Genomic DNA, 20,845 nt, shown 5'->3' with positions numbered 1-20,845 from the left:
ATCTTTGCAGTGTGTGATGATCTCTAAAGGCCTTAAGCTGTCACTGGATCTCCTGCCAGGCTGCCAGGCACCACAGGCCAGATCTCCAGTTGGAGACCAAAAGGGTGCCCCTTGTATGGGGGCATTTGGGGGATGAAACCTGAGGAGTCACCCAAAGCCCTTTCTCTAGAGAAATCAATGTACCGCTGGGTAAAGCGGTGCTTCCTTCTTTTGACCACCAGATGGCACCAGACATTCAGCTTTGTCTTCCCCCTTGGGGGAGGACGTCTCTCCCTCTGAGCAGATTAGGATTTGAAATATGATGGTGTTGTCATTAAAGTAGGTGCCATTATTGAAAGCCAACTCTGTGCCAAGAACTGTGTGGGAAGACTTATATCCTTTATTCAACATGGTTATTGAGCACCTGCTATGTGGCTGGCATTAATCCTGGCCCTAGAGATACATTCTGCTCTTTGAGCGGAGCAGGCAATAAGCAAGTAAACATATAATATGTCAGGTGGAGATTAGTGTTGGGAAGAAGCATAAAGTAAGGCCAGCGAAAGGGAGGGAAGAGGTGTTATTCTATACACAGTAGCCTGGGCAAGGTGACATTTGGGCAATGGCTTAAATAAAATATGGGATCGAGTCATGCAGACATGTGGAGGGAGAAAGTTTTAGGCAGATGCAACAGTATGTGCAAAGGCCCTTGGGAGGGAGCACATGTGTGTTTGAGAAACAGCCTTATCACATTTAGTGCTCACGTTACTATTTTACAGAAGAGAAAACAGAGGCTAAGAAATGTCAAGTAAGGTGGATCCCAAGGTAGGAATGAGGTGGACAGGGCACAGAGGAGATTTGGAGGCAGTTAGCCAAAAGCTTCCCAGCCCTGCCAGACAGAGAGGCCTCAAGGCCCCAAGGTCCCAAACTGCTCCCCTCACCTGTGAGGCAGAACCACAGCACTCCCAGGGCGGGGGCCACACTCACACCCGTGCTGCTCGGTCCACACAGCATCTTCTCACCAGGCAGCTGACAGCTGGGCTCTCCGTGATGGAAGGCTGCCCCTGCCTGTGAGGAAGAGGAAGTGAAGCTTCTGTCTCAAAAGGTCCTTACCAAGCCCTCTCTCTCACCTCATCTCCCCTGGACCAGCCTGGTGGAAGGCTGCAACAGCCCACTGGGAGGTCCTCCTTCCCACACCCTACAGGGCTCCTGGCTGAGGGATATTTTGAGAGATGCTGGCAGGAGGGGATTGAGTCACTGGGGAGGCTGGATCAGGGGAGGCAGGGCAGCAGGCAGTCAGGATCCACCCCTTCTAAGATACTGATATGCAAACAAAAGATAGGAGAGGCAAGGCCAAGAATAGGCAAGCCTGGCCTGCTCAGGGCAATGCAAGTATGTACACAGATCAGTTTGGCTCAGCTGGTAGGGGAGAATAAGGCTTAGAGATCGGCTAAGACATTATTTTGCTGACAAAGGTCCGTATAGTCAAAGCTATGGTTTTTCCAGTGGTCATGTATGGATGTGAGAGTTGGACCATAAAGAAGGCTGACCACCGAAGAATTGATGCTTTTGAATTATGGTGCTGGAGAAGACTCTTGAGAGTCCCGTGGACTGCAAGGAGATCAAACCAGTCAATCTTAAAGGAAATCAGTCCTGAATATTCATTGGAGGACTGATGCTCAAGCTCCAATACTTTGGCCACCTGATGTGAAGAGCTGACTCATTGGAAAAGACCCTGACACTGGGAAAGATTGAGGGCAGGAGGAGAAGGGGATGACAGAGAATGAGATAGTTGGATGGCATCACTGACTCAGTGGACATGAGTTTGAGCAAACTGCAGAAGATAGTGAAAGACAAGAAAGCCTGGCGTGCTATAGTCCATGGGGTCGCAAAAAGTTGGACACAACTTAGCGACTGAACGTGACAAGAGGTCAGAAGCTTATCCTGAAGGCAGCTGGGAGCCACTGAAGGTTCTGGAATAAAAGAAAGGATATGGTCAGAGCTGTGTTTCATAAAGATTACACTGACAGCATCTGTAGGATAAATGAGTAGAGTTGGACAGAAAAGACAAAGCAGGTCTGGGGGAACGTGACAGCATGAAGGACAGGGGAGCTAGGCGGGGAGCAGTCGGGGTGGCCGTGGTCTGAGCCTAGGGAGCAGGCGGAGCATTCACGCAGAGAACAGGGAAGGGTTTAGTGTAGGCTGTGTGCACTGAAAGGTGTTTGTGCAGGAACTTCCTGGCGAGACTTCTCAAGGCGGCCCGGTGAATGAGTGTGGGGCTCAAGGGAAAGGACATAGGCTAGTTTAACATGCATATACTGAGTGCCCAAGACCAAGGAGAAGCGGAAGTGGCCTGTTCTGAGACTGACCCCCGCCCCCGGACCGGAATCAGGATTGAGTGGGGTATTTCTGTGACCTCCCAGGTCCAGCCCTGCTCCCAGTCCCTGGCTTCCTCCCACCCCAGCCCCAGTGCTGTCTGCCTTTCCCCAGGTCTCACAGCTGCTGCCTGATTGTCACATCCTGCCCAAGCCATGTGTCAACAGGGTCAATTTATGCTATTCAATACAATTTGACAAAAATAGAAAAGGTTTCACATTGCTCAGACCACCCAGGGAGCCAGGCTGCCTGACTTGGTCCCATTTTGCAAGAGGAAAAAAAAATTAAAGCCCAGATAAGTGAGGGGACTTCATACTTTGCACAAAGTTGAGAAGGGTTTGCATTCTCCACCTCCGCCACACCTCTCTGCCCTTTCAGGGAGCAAATGGCATCAATAGTCGAGTCGTGAGCATCAGTTTCAGTCGTACAGTCTCAACCCTCCCAATCCCAGCCAAGCACCGCTCGCCTCTCCCCCCTCCCCCACACCCAGCAGCTGAGCTGAGGGAGTCCCTTAGCCAAGCTGGGTGCATCCTGCGCCGCACCCCCCCCCCCACCGCCACCTCCCAGCTGTCCACAGTGGGGAAGCCCTGAGCAGCCACTTCCTTCCGAGCCAGTTCCGGTCCAAACCTGGCGGCTTCAAAGCCTTTCCGCCTGCTGAGTCAGCAGCCTTCAAGGTCCATTCATAAAGGCACCCTTGGCAGGCACCACATCATCCTACAAGGGCCACCACAGACTGAAGGGAAATGCTTGCAGGCAGTGGCCGGCCATTCCTGCCCATCTGCTGAGGGAATCACAGAGACTAAGGATTAAGGAGTTCTCATTTACCCCAAGACAGAACCAAGGCCTGTCCTTCCTGGGTCTCCCTCACTCTTCCCACTGCTGCCCATGCCTACCATCTCCCATCCTGACCTCGGCAGCCAGCACTCCTGTGATCCTCCCGTGACTCTCCACTCCGCCCCTGCCCACCCCACACTCTGCGTGTCTCCTCTTAGGACCTGATGCAGGAATCTGCTCACATCTTTCCTCTACAAGGCCCTCACATGGTTCCCCATTTACCACCGGAATAAACGCACACCACTCTGCCTGGCTCTCAAGTCTTTTCTGATGACTATCTCCTCCATTCATCAAGCTAATTCCTGCTGCTGCTGCTGGGTTTACTTGCCAGGGTTGCTTGGACTGGCTGCTACCTCCATGAATGTGGGTCTCCTGATCTAATCAGGTTCCCCAAGGGCCGAGCTGTCCTTCCCTCCTGAGGGAAGGTGAGGGTTCCCGGGGGGTAGGGGAGGTGGTCAATCAGTTCAGTCTCTCAGTCACGTCTGACTCTTTGTGACTCCGTGGACTACAGCACACCAGGCTTCCCTGTCGCATCGAGTCAGTGATGCCATCCAACCATCTCATCCTCTGTCCTCCCCTTCTCCTCCTGCCTTCAATCTTTCCAAGGGTTGGATTTGCTCCCTTCAACTCCTTTCCTAGACTCTGGACTCAGGGAAGTTCCTGTTTCATGCGTTCCCTGGGGAGAAGCCTTGACAGCCCAGAGCCGAGGACAGGGAGAGGCTCCCTCCCCAACAGCTGGGCTCCTAGAGCTGATGGCAGGAGAGGGGAACACATCTCAGAGAGGGTATTGCTAGGCAACAGAAGCATGACCTGTGACCACTGGGACAGACCGGCTGCCCAGCACACAGAGCGTCATGGAAACGCACAGGCCTCAGGCTGCATTCACACCGTCCTGCCCACCTTTTCTACAAAGGGGAATTCTCACCCCCAGGCAGGATGGCCCTGGAGTCAGCATGTGCCACCCCTCCCGGTGAGTCACCAGCCAGTCTTCCCTCCTCCACTTCCTCCATCCTCATCGAGCCCCGTCCCAGCCAAATGTGGGAATTCCAAGGAGCCCTGGCAGGCAAGAGCACAGAGTGCCTTGGCTTTCACAGAGAAGCAGGAGGGAAGGGCCCAGGCCACCCGAGGCCTGAGGTACAGTAAGTGCATCCAACCCCAGAAGAGGTGGGAATCTCCCCAGAGATGACCTCCATAAAGCCAAAACCAAAAATCAAGGGCTGAGGTGGGCTCTATACCACGATGCCCTGGATCTGGGGATGTCTGAGAGGAACTCCTTGCCCCTACCATGACCACCAGCAGCACCCCATTTTCTCTTAACCCTCCTGCCTTTTCCCAATCCCTGCAGGGGCTGCTTGGACAACACGTCTCCCAGAAGGCAAGAAGGATCAAGTCACAGAACTAGTGTCAATCTTTGCTAACCAGCACTGGATAGAAGCATAACTTTTGAAAACAGTGGTTAAGTCCCCAGATCCAGCTCTGCCTGAAGCAAGCAGCATACCTAGACTGCCCAGATACTTGAGCCAATCTTTTTTTGTCCCCCTCAAGCTAGTTGGAGCTGAATTTCTCTTACCTGCAACTGAAGGTTGTTCTTGTCATTGTTTAGTTACTACTGCTAAGTCGCTGCAGTCGTGTCCAACTCTGTGTGACCCCATAGACGGCAGCCCACCAGGCTCCCCCATCCCTGGGATTCTCCAGGCAAGAACACTGGAGTGGGTTGCCATTTCCTTCTCCAAAGCATGAAAGTGAAAAGTGAAAGTGAAGTCACCCAGTCATGTCCAATTCTTTGCAACCCCATGGACTGCAGCCCACCAGGCTCCTCCATCCATGGGATTTTCCAGGCAAGAGTACTGGAGTGGGGTGCCATTGCCTTCTCCGAATATGCTATCTAGGTTGGTCAAAACTTTTCTTCCAAGCAGCAAGCGTCTTTTAATTTCATGGCTGCAGTCACCATCTGCAGTGATTTGGGAGCCCCAAAAAATAAAGTCTGCCACTGTTTCCACTGTTCACCTATTTTCCATGAAGTAATGGGACCAGATGCCATGATCTTTGTTTTCTGAATGTTGAGCTTTAAGCCAAGTTTTTCACTCTCCTCTTTCACTTCATCAAGAGGTTCTTTAGTTCTTCTTCACTTTCTGCCATAAGGGTGGTATCATCTGCATATCTGAGGTTACTGATATTTCTCCCAGCAATCTTGATTCCAGCTTGTGCTTCATCCAGCCCAGCGTTTCTCATGATGTACTCTGCATATAAGGTAAATAAGCAGGGTGACAATATACAGCCTTGACATACTCCTTTTCCTATTTGGAACCAGTCTGTTGTTCCATATCCAGTTCTAACTGTTGCTTCCTGACCTGCATACAGATTTCTCAAGAGGCAGGTCAGGTGGTCTGGTATTGCCATCTCTTTCAGAATTTTCCACAGTTTATTGTGATCCACACAGTCAAAGGCTTTGGCATAGTCAATAAAGCAGAAATAGATGTTTTTCTGGAACTCTCTTGCTTTTTCGATGATTCAGAGGATGTTGGCAATTTGATCTCTGGTTCCTCTGCCTTTTCTAAATCCAGCTTGAACATCTGTAAGTTCACAGTTCACGTATTGTTGAAGCCTGGCTTGGAGAATTTTGAGCATTACTTTACTAGTGTGTGAGATGACTGCAATTCTGCGGTAGTTTGAGCATTCTTTGGCATTGCCTTTCTTAGGGATTGGAATGAAAACTGACCTTTTCCAGTCCTGTGGCCACTGCTGAGTTTTCCAAATTTGCTGGCGTATTGAGTGCAGCACTTTCACAGCATCATCTTTCAGGATTTGAAATAGCTCAACTGGAATTCCACCACCTCCACTAGCTTTGTTCGTAGTGATGCTTTCTAAAGCCCACTTGACGTCACATTCCAGGATGTCTGGCTCTAGGTGAGTGATCACACCATCATGATTATCTGGGTCGTGAAGATCTTTTTTTGTATAGTTCTTCTGTGTATTCTTGCCACGTCTTCTTAATATCTTCTGCTTCTGTATTAGGTCCATATCATTTCTGTCCTTTATCGAGCCCATCTTTGCATGAAATGTTCCCTTGGTATCACTAATTTTCTTGAAGAGATGTCTAGTCTTTCTCATTCTATTGTTTTCCTCTATTCCTTGGCACTGATCACTGAGGAAGGCTTTCTTTTCTTTGCTATCCTTTGGAACTCTGCATTCAAATGGGTATATCTTTCCTTTTCTCCTTTGCTTTTTGCTTCTCTTCTTTTCACAGCTATTTAAAAGGCCTCCACAGACAGCCATTTTGCTTTTTTGCATTTGTTTTTCTTGGGGATGGTCTTGCTTCCTGTCTCCTGTACAGTGTCATGAACCTCTGTCCACAGTACATCAGGCACTCTGTCTATCAGATCTAGTCCCTTAAATCTATTTCTCACTTTTACTGCATAATCATTAGGGATTTGATTTAGGTCATACCTGAATGGTCTAGTGGTTTTCCCTACTTTCTTCAATTTAAGTCTGAATTTGGCCTGTCCTAGCCTGTCCCCAGGTAGACAGGCTAGGAAAGGTGGTCTCTCCCTAGCCCCAAGAATCCTGGCTTCCTGGTACTGCTTTTCTGCCTTTCAGCCAGATCTCTTTGAAATAGTAAATAGTGAGCCCAAAGTTTGGTTCTAGTTCCAGTCCTGGCACTTTGCTGGGCAATCTTTATAGGTGACTTCCCCTCTCTGAGATCAGTGTGGCCATCTATGAAAAAAGGGCTCTGAAAAAAAGTGAGTCTCTCAGTCATGTCCAACTCTTTGGGACCCCAAGGACTATAGCCCACCAGGTTCCACTGTCCATGGAATTCTCCAGGCAAGAATAGTAGAGAGGGTTGCCATTCCCTTCTCCAGGGGATCTTCCTGACCCAGGGATCAAACCCGGGTCTCCTGCATTGCAGGCAGTTTCTTTACAGTCTGAGCCACCAGAGAAGCCTGAAAGAAGAGCTTTACTGGACGCTGATGGAACTTCATTAGTATGTTAAGCCTTCCTGTACTATATCCTTAAGGTCTAGCCAGTTAGCTGCCATGTAGGTCACACTGAAATGTATAAAATGGCTGTGGCAGAAACCACTAGCGTTCCCTTTACATCTAGTTTCCTCCCCTTCTGTAGAATATTAATATTTTGTTAGGCACAGGGCCACTTAGCTAAAGACTACAGATCCCAGCCTGCCTTGCAGCAGGGAATGGCCATGTGACCATTTTCTGGCTAATAGGATGTAGAAGGAACTAATGTATAACTTCTGGGTCGTGCCTTTAAAGAGGCGCATGCCTGCTCTCTTCTCCTCCCCCTTCCCACTGTCTAGAACACAGATGTAGTGAGCCATCGAGGACCATGCTGCCAAAGGCAACACCCTGGGGACTGCAGAGCAGCAAGACAGAAGGCCCCTGGGGGGCTGCAGCATCATCCCTGGACATACCAGGATTGTCCCCCGGGTGAGAATAAGCATCTCTTCTAGCGTCACTGTTATTTCGGGTCTTTCTCACAGCATCCAAAGTGACTAATTTAGGGACCCACCCCTTCCTTCCTCTCCCGCCTTCTCTTCTCCTGCTTCCCACCCTATGAAAATTGCTACTGCTCAAAACAGCAAAAGGAAACCACATCTAAAAGAGGTGTTTCAAAATGTGAACTGAACACTATCTCATTAGAGTCACTTAATGATCCCTGGACCCAGCTTAGGAGATATTTCAAGGGTAGTCATGACTTGTCTTGGTGATTGTATGTATGGTAGGGGTTGAAAGAGCCAAGGATGGACTGAAGGTTTCAACCAATGAGCGTGTGTGTCACACACAGAAGATGGAGAGACCTGGAAATGATGGGGGAGAAGAATTCCAACTGGGCCTGAGCCATGGATGGATCATCCATGAGAAAATGTGTGATGGATTTCTAGACACACAGAGCTGGAGCTCAGAACAGGATGCGGGAGCTACTCTTGGAAGCCAAAGTTGGGATCACTGAGTAGATAATGGAATGAGAAGAGGCCCCCCGAACAAATTCTGAAGAAGCTGCAGAAGTTAAGAACAGAACAGGGAAGCTTTATCTGGCCACTCCCACAACTTCCCCCTGGGGATGGTACCCACTACCTCCCAGAGAAGTCCACCACTTTTTGAGTAGCTCTCATTGATGTAAAGCTCTACCTTTTATTGAGATAAAATCTGTCAGTCTATGTACAGAGAACATGTCTGCCCCCTCCCTTATAACAGCCCTGCAAGTCTTGGGTCTTCCTCTCCCTGGTAGAGGTCATATTGGGCAGCCAGCCATTTTTTTCACTAAAATAACCCAAAATAATAGACTGTCAAATCTGTGGCCAGTGACCAGAGTCATTTGCGCCCATTGCTGTGGGTCCATGTCTCTGCCATCCTCCCCTGAAAGATTTAGGGAAGGGGTGGAGATTTATAGGATGTTTCATTTGTTACTATTACATTTCATCCAGTTAAGCTAAGTATCCAACTGCCATGATCTTTTTTTTTAAATTATGACAAAATACACATAACATGAAGTTTACCATTTTGCCTTTTTTTTTTTTTTTTTTTTGCCACACCCCTCAACTCACAGGATTAGTTCCCCAACCAGGGATTGAACCTGGGACCTTAGTAATAAAAGCGCATAGTCCTAACCACTGGACCTACAGAGAATTCCCATTTTAATAATTTTTAAGTGTACAATTTGGTGGCATTAAGTGCAGACACAGTGTTTTGTAACCATGCCATCATCTTTTGAATTACTGTTTTGACAGTACCTGGTGTACAGGGGTGCTCAATAATTTTTTGGTGGATGAAGAAAAGGACAAATGGATGTTACCTAAAAAGGTTACCCTCTTCTCTTTACTTTATTTCTTGTGTCATCAAGATCCTCTGGGAGAGGACAGAATCAGGAGAGCCCTGTAGCGCTAGGGTCTGCCCCTGAATGTCTATCCACTATTCAAGGTTTGGGGGTCCCAAGTCTTCCTACTTGTGCTGCCGCTCACCCAGCTTCCCATTTATCTCACCCCCAAAGTACCACTGCTTCTGGTGGGGGACCAATCACATGGAGAAAAACCAGAAAAAAAAAGTCTCAACTGAAGAAGGTGCACTCTTCCTCAAGTGTTCAATTGATTATTAGTTCCAGGGTTCTGTCAAGATTAAGTCACCAATCTATTCTTCCTGTAATCTACTTTATTCCCCATAAATCTGGTTATTTGCCCATCTTAGGTCTTTGAGCCAGAGAAGGCACTGGCGACCCACTCCAGTACTTTGCCTGGAAAATCCCATGGACGGAGGAGCCTGGTGGGCTGCAGTCCATGGGGCCGCGGAGAGTTGGACACGACTGAGTGACTTCACTTTCACTTTTCACTTTCATGCATTGGAGAAGGAAATGGCAGCCCACTCCAGTGTTCTTGCCTGGAGAATCCCAGGGATGGGGGAGCCTGGTGGGCTGCCATCTATGGGGTCACACAGAGTCAGACACAACTGAAGTGGCTTAGCAGCAGCAGGTCTTTAAGCGGTCATTTATCCATTTATACAACAAAGAGATGCAGGTTTATAGCAGGTATTACGGGAATGGAGGGTCAAGCAGTTCATGGAGGAATGCGGAGGCTTAGTCGAGACCTCATAAAGGAGGAAACATTTCAGCTATCTGGGGGAGGGGGCAGCACCAGCAAAGTCATGGAAGAGCAGGCACAACCTGTAGACTCTGGGAAGATGGGGCTCTGAGGAGAAGCTGTCAGGAGATGAGGCAAGGGAGGTGGCTAGGGGTCAGTTGTTGTTCAGTCATGGACTGCAGCACTCCAGGCTTCCCTGCCCTTCACTATGTTCCAGAGTTTGCTCAAACTCATGTCTGTTGAATTGATAATGCCATCCAACCATCTCATCCTCTGTCGCCCTCTTCTTCTCCTGCCCTCAATTTCTGAAGGAAGGAAGAGGGGTGAAAAGACCAGTGAGTGGGCTGGGGACCCATTTTGGAAGCTTGCTGCTGCTGCTAAGTCACTTCAGTCATGTCCGACTCTGTGAGACCCCACAGACAGCAGCCCACCAGGCTCCGCCATCCCTGGGATTCTCCAGGCAAGAACACTGGAGTGGGTTGCCATTTATTGCAAAATCCAACTATCTCATCCTCTGTCGTCCCCTTCTCCTCCTGCCCTCAATCTTTCCCAGCATCAGGGTCTTTTCTAATGAGTCAGCTCTTCTCATCAGGTGGCCAAAGTATTGGAGCTTCAGCTTTAGCATCATTCCTTCCAATGAATATTCAGGGTTGATTTTCTTTAGGATTGACTGGTTTGATCTCCTTGCAGTCCAAGGGACTCTCAAGAGTCTTCTCCAACACCACAGTTCAAAAGCGTCAATTCTTGGGCGCTCAGCCTTCTTATGGTGGGTTAGGGGTCCTGGATTGATTCTGTACACAGTGGGAAACTGAAATGCTGCGACCCACACCTTCCCCACCCCCATCCAATCCCTGCTGCCTTTCCCAGTTGTCCTGAAATATCCCTGATAGCTTCTCTGAGATCTCATCTCCAGGTTCACCCAGCACCAGGACAGGCAATCTCAGGAGCCAGAAGACAAACCCATTAAAGCAGATTATCACCTCCCCTCCTGGCCTGAACTCTGGTTCCTTCCTAACAGCTTCTCTTCCTGTCCTTGATACAGAAGCAAAATAGATGCTGGGCAGACCTTCTCTGCCTTCACTAGACACTTTGCTCCACATCCTTTATTCTAGAGTGCCCCTCTCTCATTCTAGGCTGGATCATTCTGATAACAGGGCTCCAATTTCCTGCAGGGAACCCACTCCATATGGTACTGGTAGGGCTGACTCCCAGCCTCAGGCCTCAGCTGAAGACCAGATCTGGCTCCTTGGAGAACCCCTGCCCTGCCCCCACTCAGTGACAGGCTTGGAAATGAGCCTGTGAGCCAAGCCACACCCAATCAGAGAATTCCCAGGGCTTTGCTGCTGGCACTTTCAGAAAGCACTCTTTCTTGCTGAGGTTGCTAAGGAGGATGTGGTCTGGGGCTGTTGGCAATGAATCTGTCAACTAGCAACAATCTAAAGAATTGATCTCAACAAATACACAGAGGCAAAGGTGAACACAGGAGGGATACAGAGCCCTGAACACAACATTTAAGTCCCTATGCCTAAAGCAAGCTGCACACCTACACTGCCCAGATACATGAGTAATCTTTTTTTGCTCTTAAGTCAGTTTGAGCTAGGTTTCTATTATCTATAACTGAAAGAGTCCTTGACTATACATTTGTGTATTTAGTTATTCACTGAACTATTCATGGAGTGCCTGGTAGGCAGGCACTGGGGGCAGAGAGAGGACTAAGTTATGTCTGTCTCTAGGAGCCTGAGTTCCAATAGGGAAATACATAGAAATCACTGCAGTTTAGTAGAGAGTACTGTTTTAAGATACAGTGAGGACCACCTGGTGGCACCTTAGAGACACGATAACCCACTAAAGTGAACCCTGAACACTGACCTGACGCTCCCCCGGTGGTCAGGACAGGAGGTCATGTTTGGATTTTGTACATGATGAGAAAGGGTTTTGAGTAGAGAAGTAACATTGTTGCCATAGGTGGGCCAACCTTTGATTAATTGATCCATATGTAATGTTAACCTTGCTGAGGATGTTTGAATTGTAAAGGATGACATTTTAAAAGGGCAATGGTTTACTCAAAATAAGAGCTAATGGTAGAATTTCGGGCATCAGAGAGTTGGTTTTTGTTTTTTTTTTTTTTAGATTGTGTCCTCCCGGAGATGCTCAAAATACCCTGCTCTGCCTGTGTGTGGACCTACTGCTGGTTCTGGATGTAGAATCGAGTCAGGCAGGGGTCAGCAAATTTCTTCTGTGATGGTCCAGACAGTGAACATTTTAGGCTTTGCAGGTCTTCCCATATCTGTCACAATGGCTCAGCTCTGCCTTTACCACAGGAAAGCAGCCAGGGGCAGCGTATAAATGAACGAGCAGAGCTGTGTTCCAATAGAAGTGTATTTATGGACACTCGGAATTGAATCGAATACAGTTTTCAGGAATCACATGATTTTTGTGGCCAATCATTCTTCTTAGTTTCTAGACGATACCAAAAAAAGCAGCAGCAGATTTGCCCCAGGGGCTAGTCAGTATGGACTGGTTTACAGAAACACTAGCTCCATTCTTAAACACATCAGCAGCAAAAATGGAAAGCAGCTGGGAATGGGTACATTAATTATGGCACATCTGTATAACGGAATAGCATACAGCCTTTCGAAAGAACCTGTACTAACATGGAAATAAGTCCATGTGGGTCACTGAATAAAGTATATTATATATTGGGAGTTATGTGACCTAATTTCTGCATTAATGCATGGTCCCATGGTCCCAGATCTAGTCACCTACCTCTCTCTCCATCTCCTATATTTCAGGGCAGGTCCTTCCTTCTCTGGCACTGAACCCCTGGGGGCTTGCTCCTAGACCCTCCCCTAAATTCTCTCTACTATTTTTTTTTTCCTAGATGATTTCATCCACTCCTGTGACTTTAAATATCATTTATATGCTGATAACTCCCAAATTTACTTCTCCAAGTCCACACCTCTCATCTGAGCTCCAAACTTAAGCCCAACTGTCTCCTAAACACCTCTGTTCCAAAGACTCACAGGCACCTCTCTCTTAACATGTCCCTCTTCAATCTCTTGATTCCTCCCCCAAACCCGTTCCTCCCCAGCCCTTCCCACTTAGTAAAGGCATCATCCTCCACCGCCTCTGATCAAGTCAGAACCCTGATTTCTCTTACCCTTATAGTTCATCACCAAGAACAGCCAACCCCAACACCCAAATGTATCTCAGGGATCTACAGACTACAGCCTCAGCCCCAAATTCCGCTCACCACCTGCTTTTGTTCAGTTCACCAGTTAAGATAGGGTTTACCTTTTTACGTGGTTAGAAAATTAAAAGAAGATTCTTCATAACATGTGAAAATCATATGAAATTCAAATTTCAGTGTCTGTAAATCAAGTTTCATCGGCACACAGCCACCCTCCATTCATTTACACATTATCTGTGACTGCTTTTCCATCACAGCAGTAGAACTGAGTAGTTGTAATAATCACAAAGCCTAAACAATTTACTTTCTGATCCTTTAGAGAAAAAGCTTGTCAACCCAATGTATTTTTACTCTCTCTATTGCCCTCTACCTCGGCTTCTCTCTCTGGTCTGCCAAACTGCCATCATCTCTTGCCTGCTGCTGCTGCTGCTAAGTCACTTCAGTTGTGTCCAACTCTGTGCGACCCCATAGACGGCAGCCCACCAGGCTCCCCCGTCCCTGGGATTCTCCAGGCAAGAACACTGAAGTGGGTTGCCATTTCCGTCTCCAACACATGAAAGTGAAAAGTGAAAGCGAAGTCGCTCAGTCATGTCCAACCCTTAGCGACCCCATGGACTGCAGCCCACCAGGCTCCTCCGTTCATGGGATTCTCCAGGCAAGAGTACTGGAGTGGGGTGCCATTGCCTTCTCCCATCTCTTGCCTGCATGACTACAAAAGGCTCCTCACCAGTCTCTCCACTTTCTCTCTTGTCCCCCAACCCAGCTCTATATTCCCATCTAGACTTCTACACAGCAACCAGAAAAACAGCTATAAAAACAAAAGTGCATCACATCATCACTTTAAATATCTAATCAGCCTACAGGGTCTTGCCTAGTTCAGCCCTGCCCACCTCCCCAGCCTCACCTCCTCCCATTCACCCCTCATCAGAGCTCTTACGACGAGACCCTGTTCCCTACCTCACAGGGCCTCTGCAAGCACAGTTCCTTCTTCCTGGATGACAGCTTGAGGTTCACCTTGGCAGGAAAGCTGGGCTGGGGGTCTGCCACTCCATGGATGTCCCTGTTATGTATTGCTGTTTACCTTGTGTCACACTGAGAGCTCCCTGAGCAGGAACCACATCTGCTTTATTTATTAGATCCTTTATCCTATTGGATCCTTAATTTTAGCTAAGGTTTGGCACATAATGAGTGTTCAAAGCACTGCTCAATGAATGAATGAGTGCCTGTGTGTTTAGATAGATAGAGAGATGGATGGATGGATGTTTGAATAGAAAAAGGGCCTGGAAGCGTGATAGTGAGCCCAACCCTGGAGCATGGGAATGAAGGTGAGCATCTACTTCCACCTTCTAGTTACTTTGATACACTTCTGCTGCTTTGACAACAAGCATCTAATTCTTTTGTTCATTAACAAATGAAAAAGGAAAACAGCAACATCGCAGATTTATGTTTACTTGGGCTTTAGACCAGGCTCTATTTCACACTTGCTCCGCCCATTGCCTCCCAGGGTCTTCATCTTCCTAACTCTCAAAGGAAGGTCCTGGCCCCCTTCCTGTGCTATGACCACCATCACATGCTGGGCTGGTGTAGCACAAGAAGCCTCATGGAAAGAGTGAGCCTCGTGTTTTAGAAGATGTCTCTGGAGTTGGAGACACAGCTTCAAATCCAGACTCTGCCACTTCCTAGACATGTGACTTCGGAAAAACATCCTCTCTGAGCCTCAGCTGGCTCATGTGTGAAATAGGAATCTAAACTCTGCCTTCATAAGATGATTATGGGACTCCACTGAGAAAAATTAGCTAAAAAAAAAACCTGACCTAATATTAATAGTATAGGTGTTCCACAACAGGGTGGAAGCCTGCGCAAAGAGTTTAGGGGATCTCCAGAGTTGCCTAGGAGCCCTGATGACCTTCCTTTTTCCTGATAATGAGTTAGTTTGGGCCTTTGGTGTTCAAGGCTGTCCGCTGGGCACTGCTCCCCAGCCCCGTGATCCTACCCAAGAGAAGAAATCCATTCTTCCTCTCAAAGTGATTTCTGTGTGAGTCAAAACAGCACTGTGTCATCAGCGCCAGCCCAGCAGAGTGGGGCCAAGGTTTTCTTGGCATCGGCGATCTGCTTCCCTTATGGATTTAGGAAGAACAAGGAAGAGGAAAAACAGGACAGAGCAGAGCCCCCAGCTTCTCCAAGCCAGACCATCCCCATCGGGGCACCCTCTCCACACTGAAGTCAAGGCTTGAGACCCGGAGGAGGCGAGACCAGAGAGAAGGAAGACGGCTCAGTGGGTTCAAGAATATGGTGGCTTTTGCCACAACAGCTGGCCTGCTTCTCACACCCTCTTCTGGCTAAGGAGCCACCACAAAATGAGTTTGCGTCTTCCAGAGTTCAACAGCCACTTGACAAGGCAACGTGAACTGGAAGTGTATGCAGAGGCTACATACACACACAGACACAGACACACACACACACACATACACACACACCATCAGAAACACGGAACCTTGAAAAAAAGTGATGGCTGTACTTAGCTCAGAAGAGGTCTGGCCGGAAGGAAGGAGTTGAAGGAGGAGAGTGGAGAGAGGACGGGAAGGCATGAGAGAACATAAGACCAAGTCGCAGGGTGGATCCCAGGTCATGTCCTGGCAGGCCCGTGCCACACACATCTGCATTCAGTCAACCTCTGCTGAGTCCTGCTGAGACACATCCCACCCAGATGTGTCTGGAAATATCATCCCTCCCAGAAACCTTTCTAGACTTCACTCATGGAAGGGCCCACTTACTCCAGATAGGTTCTACCTAAACACTCCCTGCCCTGACATTCTTCAGGTTTCTACTCTGAAAGAGGTTTGCTCTGGCAGAAAAATGCTGCAGACCCCTCTCCACCTAAGCACCAACCTCTCTGGATCTCCAGGGGTTCCTTTTCAGGAGTGTAGCAGGCTCCACCTAGCCTCAGCGCTGGAAGGCCTCTTGGAGCTCACCTGTCCAGCGCCCACTTCCATGCCCACCATACAGAGGGGAGTCTGAGCCTAGGAAACAGGGTTCAGACTGCTGAGGGGCCCATGCTCAATCATCAGTCACATCAGAGGTGACTAAAAGCCAGCTTACAGGTGCCCCTGGGCTTCAATTCCTCACCTGTTAAACATCATCATCAGGCTCTCTTGCCTGCCTCACCATAGAGCTTAGGCTCAGGTACAGCAGACAAGCCTAGGTTCAAACTCTGACTCCGAAGGCTGGCTAGACACATGATCAAGTATAAATGACTTAACCTCTTTGAGATTTGATTCCATATCGTTAAAAGAGGGGGGGAGCAATGCCTACCCCACAGAGCTGCTGTAAGGATAAAATAAGAGGACATACAGAAAGGATTTAAAGCACAAACAGTGGTAAGGATCATGACTACTTTTGTTATTATTGCCATGGGTATGGGGAGAAGGCCTGCTGGATCCTCTGCACTGAGCCTCCTCTGTCAGGCTATATGTACAGATCCCTGGGAACGTTATTCTTTCTCTGGCTCCCCTTTGCACCTAGGACTCCACCAGCACCCCAACTCCAAAGCAGCAAATCACAATTCAGCTCCATCTCTGTGTCTGGCTCATCCCTATTGGTCCTCTCCCCCTTCCTCCTCCAGGACACAGCCCCCATGCTGCTACATACCCCTTTGTACAAGGCCTCCACACATTTCAGTATCTCTCCCATGGGAGGTCTAGTTCTGGGGAGCCTACATTGACTTTAGGTTACCTGGAAGTCCTGCCTCCCAGAGGTAGTATCTCTCCCTGCTCCAAGGCTCCCCCCCAAAATGTTTCTCAATCCCCACTCCCAGCAGTTCCCTCCAACATGCCCTCCCTAAGTCTTGGGAAGACCAAAGGCCCAAAGGCATAGGGGTGTGGAGGAAGCATCCATTCTTGGGAGAATGGGGGCAGCTGGCTGGAAGCACTGGTCGGAACTGAGAGGGGCTCCTGGAAGGCACTAGTGTGCTGAGGACCAGGCCTCTGGAACAGTAAGAACTCGTCACAGTGGTTCCAACTGCGCTGCAAGGACACTAGTCTGGGACACCCAGGTCAGGTCTGCCGTCTCCCCAGGTCCCCAGATGAATCCTCTCTGCCTTGCACATCTTACTAGGGACCCTTAGCACATCTTACCAGGTTCCAACTGAGTCTGCCTCCAGAGTGGCAGAAAGAGCCAGCTCCTGGAGGAGACAGCAACTCAGCCTCAGCATTTGCCAGCTGCATGTTTTGGGGCATGTGATTTCCCTTTCCTGGGCCTCAGTTTACCCATGTGTACAATGGAGCTAACGACTCCCTACTTCACAGGACAGGTATGATGATGAAACAAGACGATTTCTATCAAGCATCCAGCACAGCCCCACCCCTCAAAACCTGAAAACCCACTGCTCCTATCTGGAACCTTATCCTGCAGGGGTGGCAGAACTGGGGGTGGCAGGCAAAGGTTACATAAAAAGGGGGGAGCAATGCCTACCCCACAGAGCTGCTGTAAGGATAAAATAAGAGGACATACAGAAAGTATTTAAAGCACGCAAACAGTGGTAAGGATCATGACTACTTTTGTTATTATTGCCATGGGCATGGGGAGAAGGCCTCCTGGATCCTCTGCACTGAGCCTCCTCTGTCAGGCTATATGTACAGATGTGTGATCCATTCTGACCAACGAGACCAAAGGAAATTTCTCACAGATCACCAGTTCCCACACTCTTGCCCTCTTTTAGGCCCTGACTTTGCCTTCCTTCTTTTGCCAGTGGACCTCCCTGTCATTCCTGCCCTAGGGGTGTGGGAAATGGACAGGAGTGGAAGTGGCCACCCACTCAGAGGATAAGCTCATGGGCAGTGACATCATCCTGCCTGCCCTTCCTCCTCCTCCCCTGACCCCATGACTCAGGGCCACCGCTCAGGCCCTGTGTGGTGTTCATCTCAGGGGCCGCTTGGACTTGGGTCATTTTTCCTCACATGGCACAAACCCAACCAAGAAGTGCCAAGCAACAGGCCAGACACTTGTTCTACAATACTTTCTGAGTGCTGTGGCATCTCACTTCTGGCTCTATGATCATACTCAGTCTCTGATCCTGAACAGTATTGCTCATCTCAGTATCAAGCCCAAATCCCACACCAAAGAATGAAGACTGATGACTCCAGAGCAGGTTAAAGTTTAAGGATAGAGGAATTCCCACAGGACAGTTCAAAAATCAACTTCAACAGAGTAAGGACACAGCCTCCACAGAAGGGACAACACTTCTATAACTGTCCTTTCCACAAACATTCCAGCTTCTGACCCAGCTATCAGGTATCTGAGTATCTCAGTCAGCCAGTCAACCTGCTTCCATCAGGTGCCTGGGTGCAGAGGGCCAAGGATAGGGAGGAAAAACGGTCCTCAATTCCCAAAACCCCTTCTCCTCCTCAGTCCTGTTTTAATGTAGGCTTCCCATCTCTTGGGCTTTCCTGGTAGCTCAGTTGGTAAAGAATCTGCCTTAGTGCAGGAGACCCAGGTTCGATCTCTGGGTCAGGAAGATTCCCTGAAGAAGGAAACGGCAAACCATTCTAGTACGCTTGCCTGGAAAATCCCATGGACAGAGGAGCCTGGCGGGCTGCGGTCCATGGGGTTGCAAAGAGTTGCTAACACTCCTATCTCTAACAAGCTGGATGGTCCAATTTCTTGCAACACAGGAGTCTGGAACACGTTGGAAAGCTCACTGAGAGCAAGCAGGAGAAACCACCAGTGATGTCACTGAAGACAGAAAAGAACTCCAAGATCAGTCATGGGACCAATACAAGCATCTCTGAAGCCACTTAATGCAAATCTCACTCCCCTGCGAGTCCCCTTAGTGCAAAAATGGATGTTCACAGCGCTGATCTGAAGTCATGAAGGAAAATGTCACTGACATCAGGAGGTCAGACTGTGATGTGCATAATACAGGGGAGAATGATTTCCATGATCAATGATTAACATAAGTATTCACTTTTAATCTCAGGAACTCTAAATATTAGAAAAATACACTCACCCAAATTATTCCCATTTCCAAAAGAGCTGGAAATATAAGCCACCACTCATACCCACAGCCTCAGAGCTCTGCCACTCAGATCAGACCAACCAACTGGACATGTTTAGAGTTCAATTTCAAGTTTAGACTTCAGTTTCCCTCAGTCTCCAAAAGCACCCACCTGTGTGCAGACCCCCAGATTACAGGAAGGCTGCACAGCCTCAGATTTCCTAGGAACTTCTGGGAGGCAAGAGGGAGTCATAGAAGAGGCTGAACTAAATAAAGAACTCTCTTAAAAACAGAACAGCTTCATTACTTTCTAATATAGAAGCAAATTGCTAAAGACAGGCATGTAAGAAAAAGACCTAGGGCCTTCATTTAATGATGAAATCAGACTCATTTATAATTATCTACATCCAGTTTGAACCTAAGTAGTTTTTCTCAATTAAGTCAAACAAACCCTCTCAACTCTCCAATGGGTTTTGCTTTCCTATTTGCTTAATGTTTTCCTCAATGATAGATCCCATATCTGAGTCATCCATCACGCATTTCTCATTAGGCTAGGTTTGGCTTAGAAATAAATCTCCTTTTCTGGCAGTTCACTGCCTTAGGCCCCCGAACCTGCCAATTCGCTAGCTAAGCAGCAACAGAGGACTTGGGCCTCCACCCTGGGTCCCCACCTTCCCTCCACCACATCTTCCACCTCCTCTCCATCTCACCCCACCCATCATCTCCCTGAGATTTCCCAAGCCCCCAAATGTCCCATCCCTGCTCCCTATGTTCTGCCCACTACCCACACACTTATTCATTCCCTCACCCAGGCCAGCGGTCCCTGTCTGTCCTTCTCTGAATCTGTCTCCCTCATGCCCACTGCTACCCATGGAAGTCTCCAGTCGCCCACTCCATTTCTCTGGGCCAAGCAGAATGGGCCCCCCCCTCCCCTATCCAACCCTTGGCCCTCCTCTCCCTGGCAGCTCCCCCTCCTCAGAGCTGGTGATCAAGTCATGGTGTTTTCCTCTGCAGGGCCCCGGGGAGACTCCGCTTCACTCCTAGCTCCAGATAGCGGCTTTCCAGATATTGAAGCTTTCCAGAATCATCAACACAATGACAGATCTGCCTCTGTTCCCCTGCACACCCAGGGCCTCCGCGGTCACAATCACCCGCCCAGCCTCCTCCTCGAGCGGATTCCCGGGTGAGGGCAGCTTCCACAGTGCTCAGGCCCCGCCGGCCAGGGGAAGGGGAGGCAGGGCTGGGGGCGGGATTGGATTCTGGCAGCCTCAGCCGCCTCCAGGCCCCAGATCCGGGGTCCAACGTGCTCCCGGCGCCGCGGCCAGCCCCAACAGGGGGAGAGGGCTGGGGCGGGGGCGCCCTGCGAGGGAGGAGGCTCACCGCCCGCTCCAGCCGTCCTGCAGCAGGCCCGCTGCCCGGCGGCCCGGGGCCGGGGTCGGCCTCAGACAAAGGCCGCCCCGACCAGCGCCGGGCCCGCCACGCAAGCACTCACCGCGCCGCGCCGACTCCCGGGACTCGGGGACGCGGCGGAGCGCTGCCGAGTTGCCGCCGCCGCCGCCGCGAGGCCGGGCCCGAATGGGGGCCGGGGGCGGCCTCGGGAGTCCAAGGGGCGGGGCGGGCTGGAGGAAGCCGCGGGCCCGGAAAGGCTGCCCGGGTGAGCCCCAGAGGCCGGATTGGCCCCGCGGCCGCGGTTTAAGGCCGAGGCCGGAGCCCGCCCGCTGGGCAGGGCACCGGCCGGGACCCGCCCCTGCCCCGGGTCCAGACCCACGCGGGCGCGCTGGTAAAGGGGTGCTAGTCTGATCCCCGCCCATCCCCCACCGTGACCCACCCTCCCAAGATCCGGAGTTTATTTTCTGCTAGGGGGATAGCTGGATAGTCATCGGCCACCCGG

General features: G+C 49.7%; 1 protein-coding gene across 3 annotated transcripts in view; it reads right to left on the bottom strand.

The window, feature by feature from the left end:
- The window catches only part of CD276 (CD276 molecule), a 33,436-nt gene extending 12,825 nt beyond the window's left edge, over nt 1-20,611 (bottom strand). For 2 of the 3 annotated variants that reach the window (XR_008698987.1, XM_055536950.1), the window contains exons 1-2: nt 20,447-20,611; nt 918-1,044 (exon numbers count right to left, since the gene is read on the bottom strand). Coding sequence is in view for 2 of the 3 variants with exons in the window: in XM_055536950.1 (XP_055392925.1) it covers nt 918-990 (73 nt within the window). In the remaining variant the exon portion in view is untranslated. Of the gene's footprint in view, nt 1-917; nt 1,045-20,334 lie in introns of all 3 variants that reach the window. The other variant, XM_055536951.1, reaches the window with a different exon arrangement.
- Between the last annotated feature and the right edge of the window lie 234 nt (nt 20,612-20,845).

This window comes from Bubalus kerabau, chromosome 10 (assembly GCF_029407905.1).
Source record: "Bubalus kerabau isolate K-KA32 ecotype Philippines breed swamp buffalo chromosome 10, PCC_UOA_SB_1v2, whole genome shotgun sequence".
In the NCBI taxonomy this organism is placed as follows: domain Eukaryota; kingdom Metazoa; phylum Chordata; class Mammalia; order Artiodactyla; family Bovidae; genus Bubalus; species Bubalus kerabau.
This window is presented reverse-complemented; position numbering and strand designations above follow the sequence as displayed.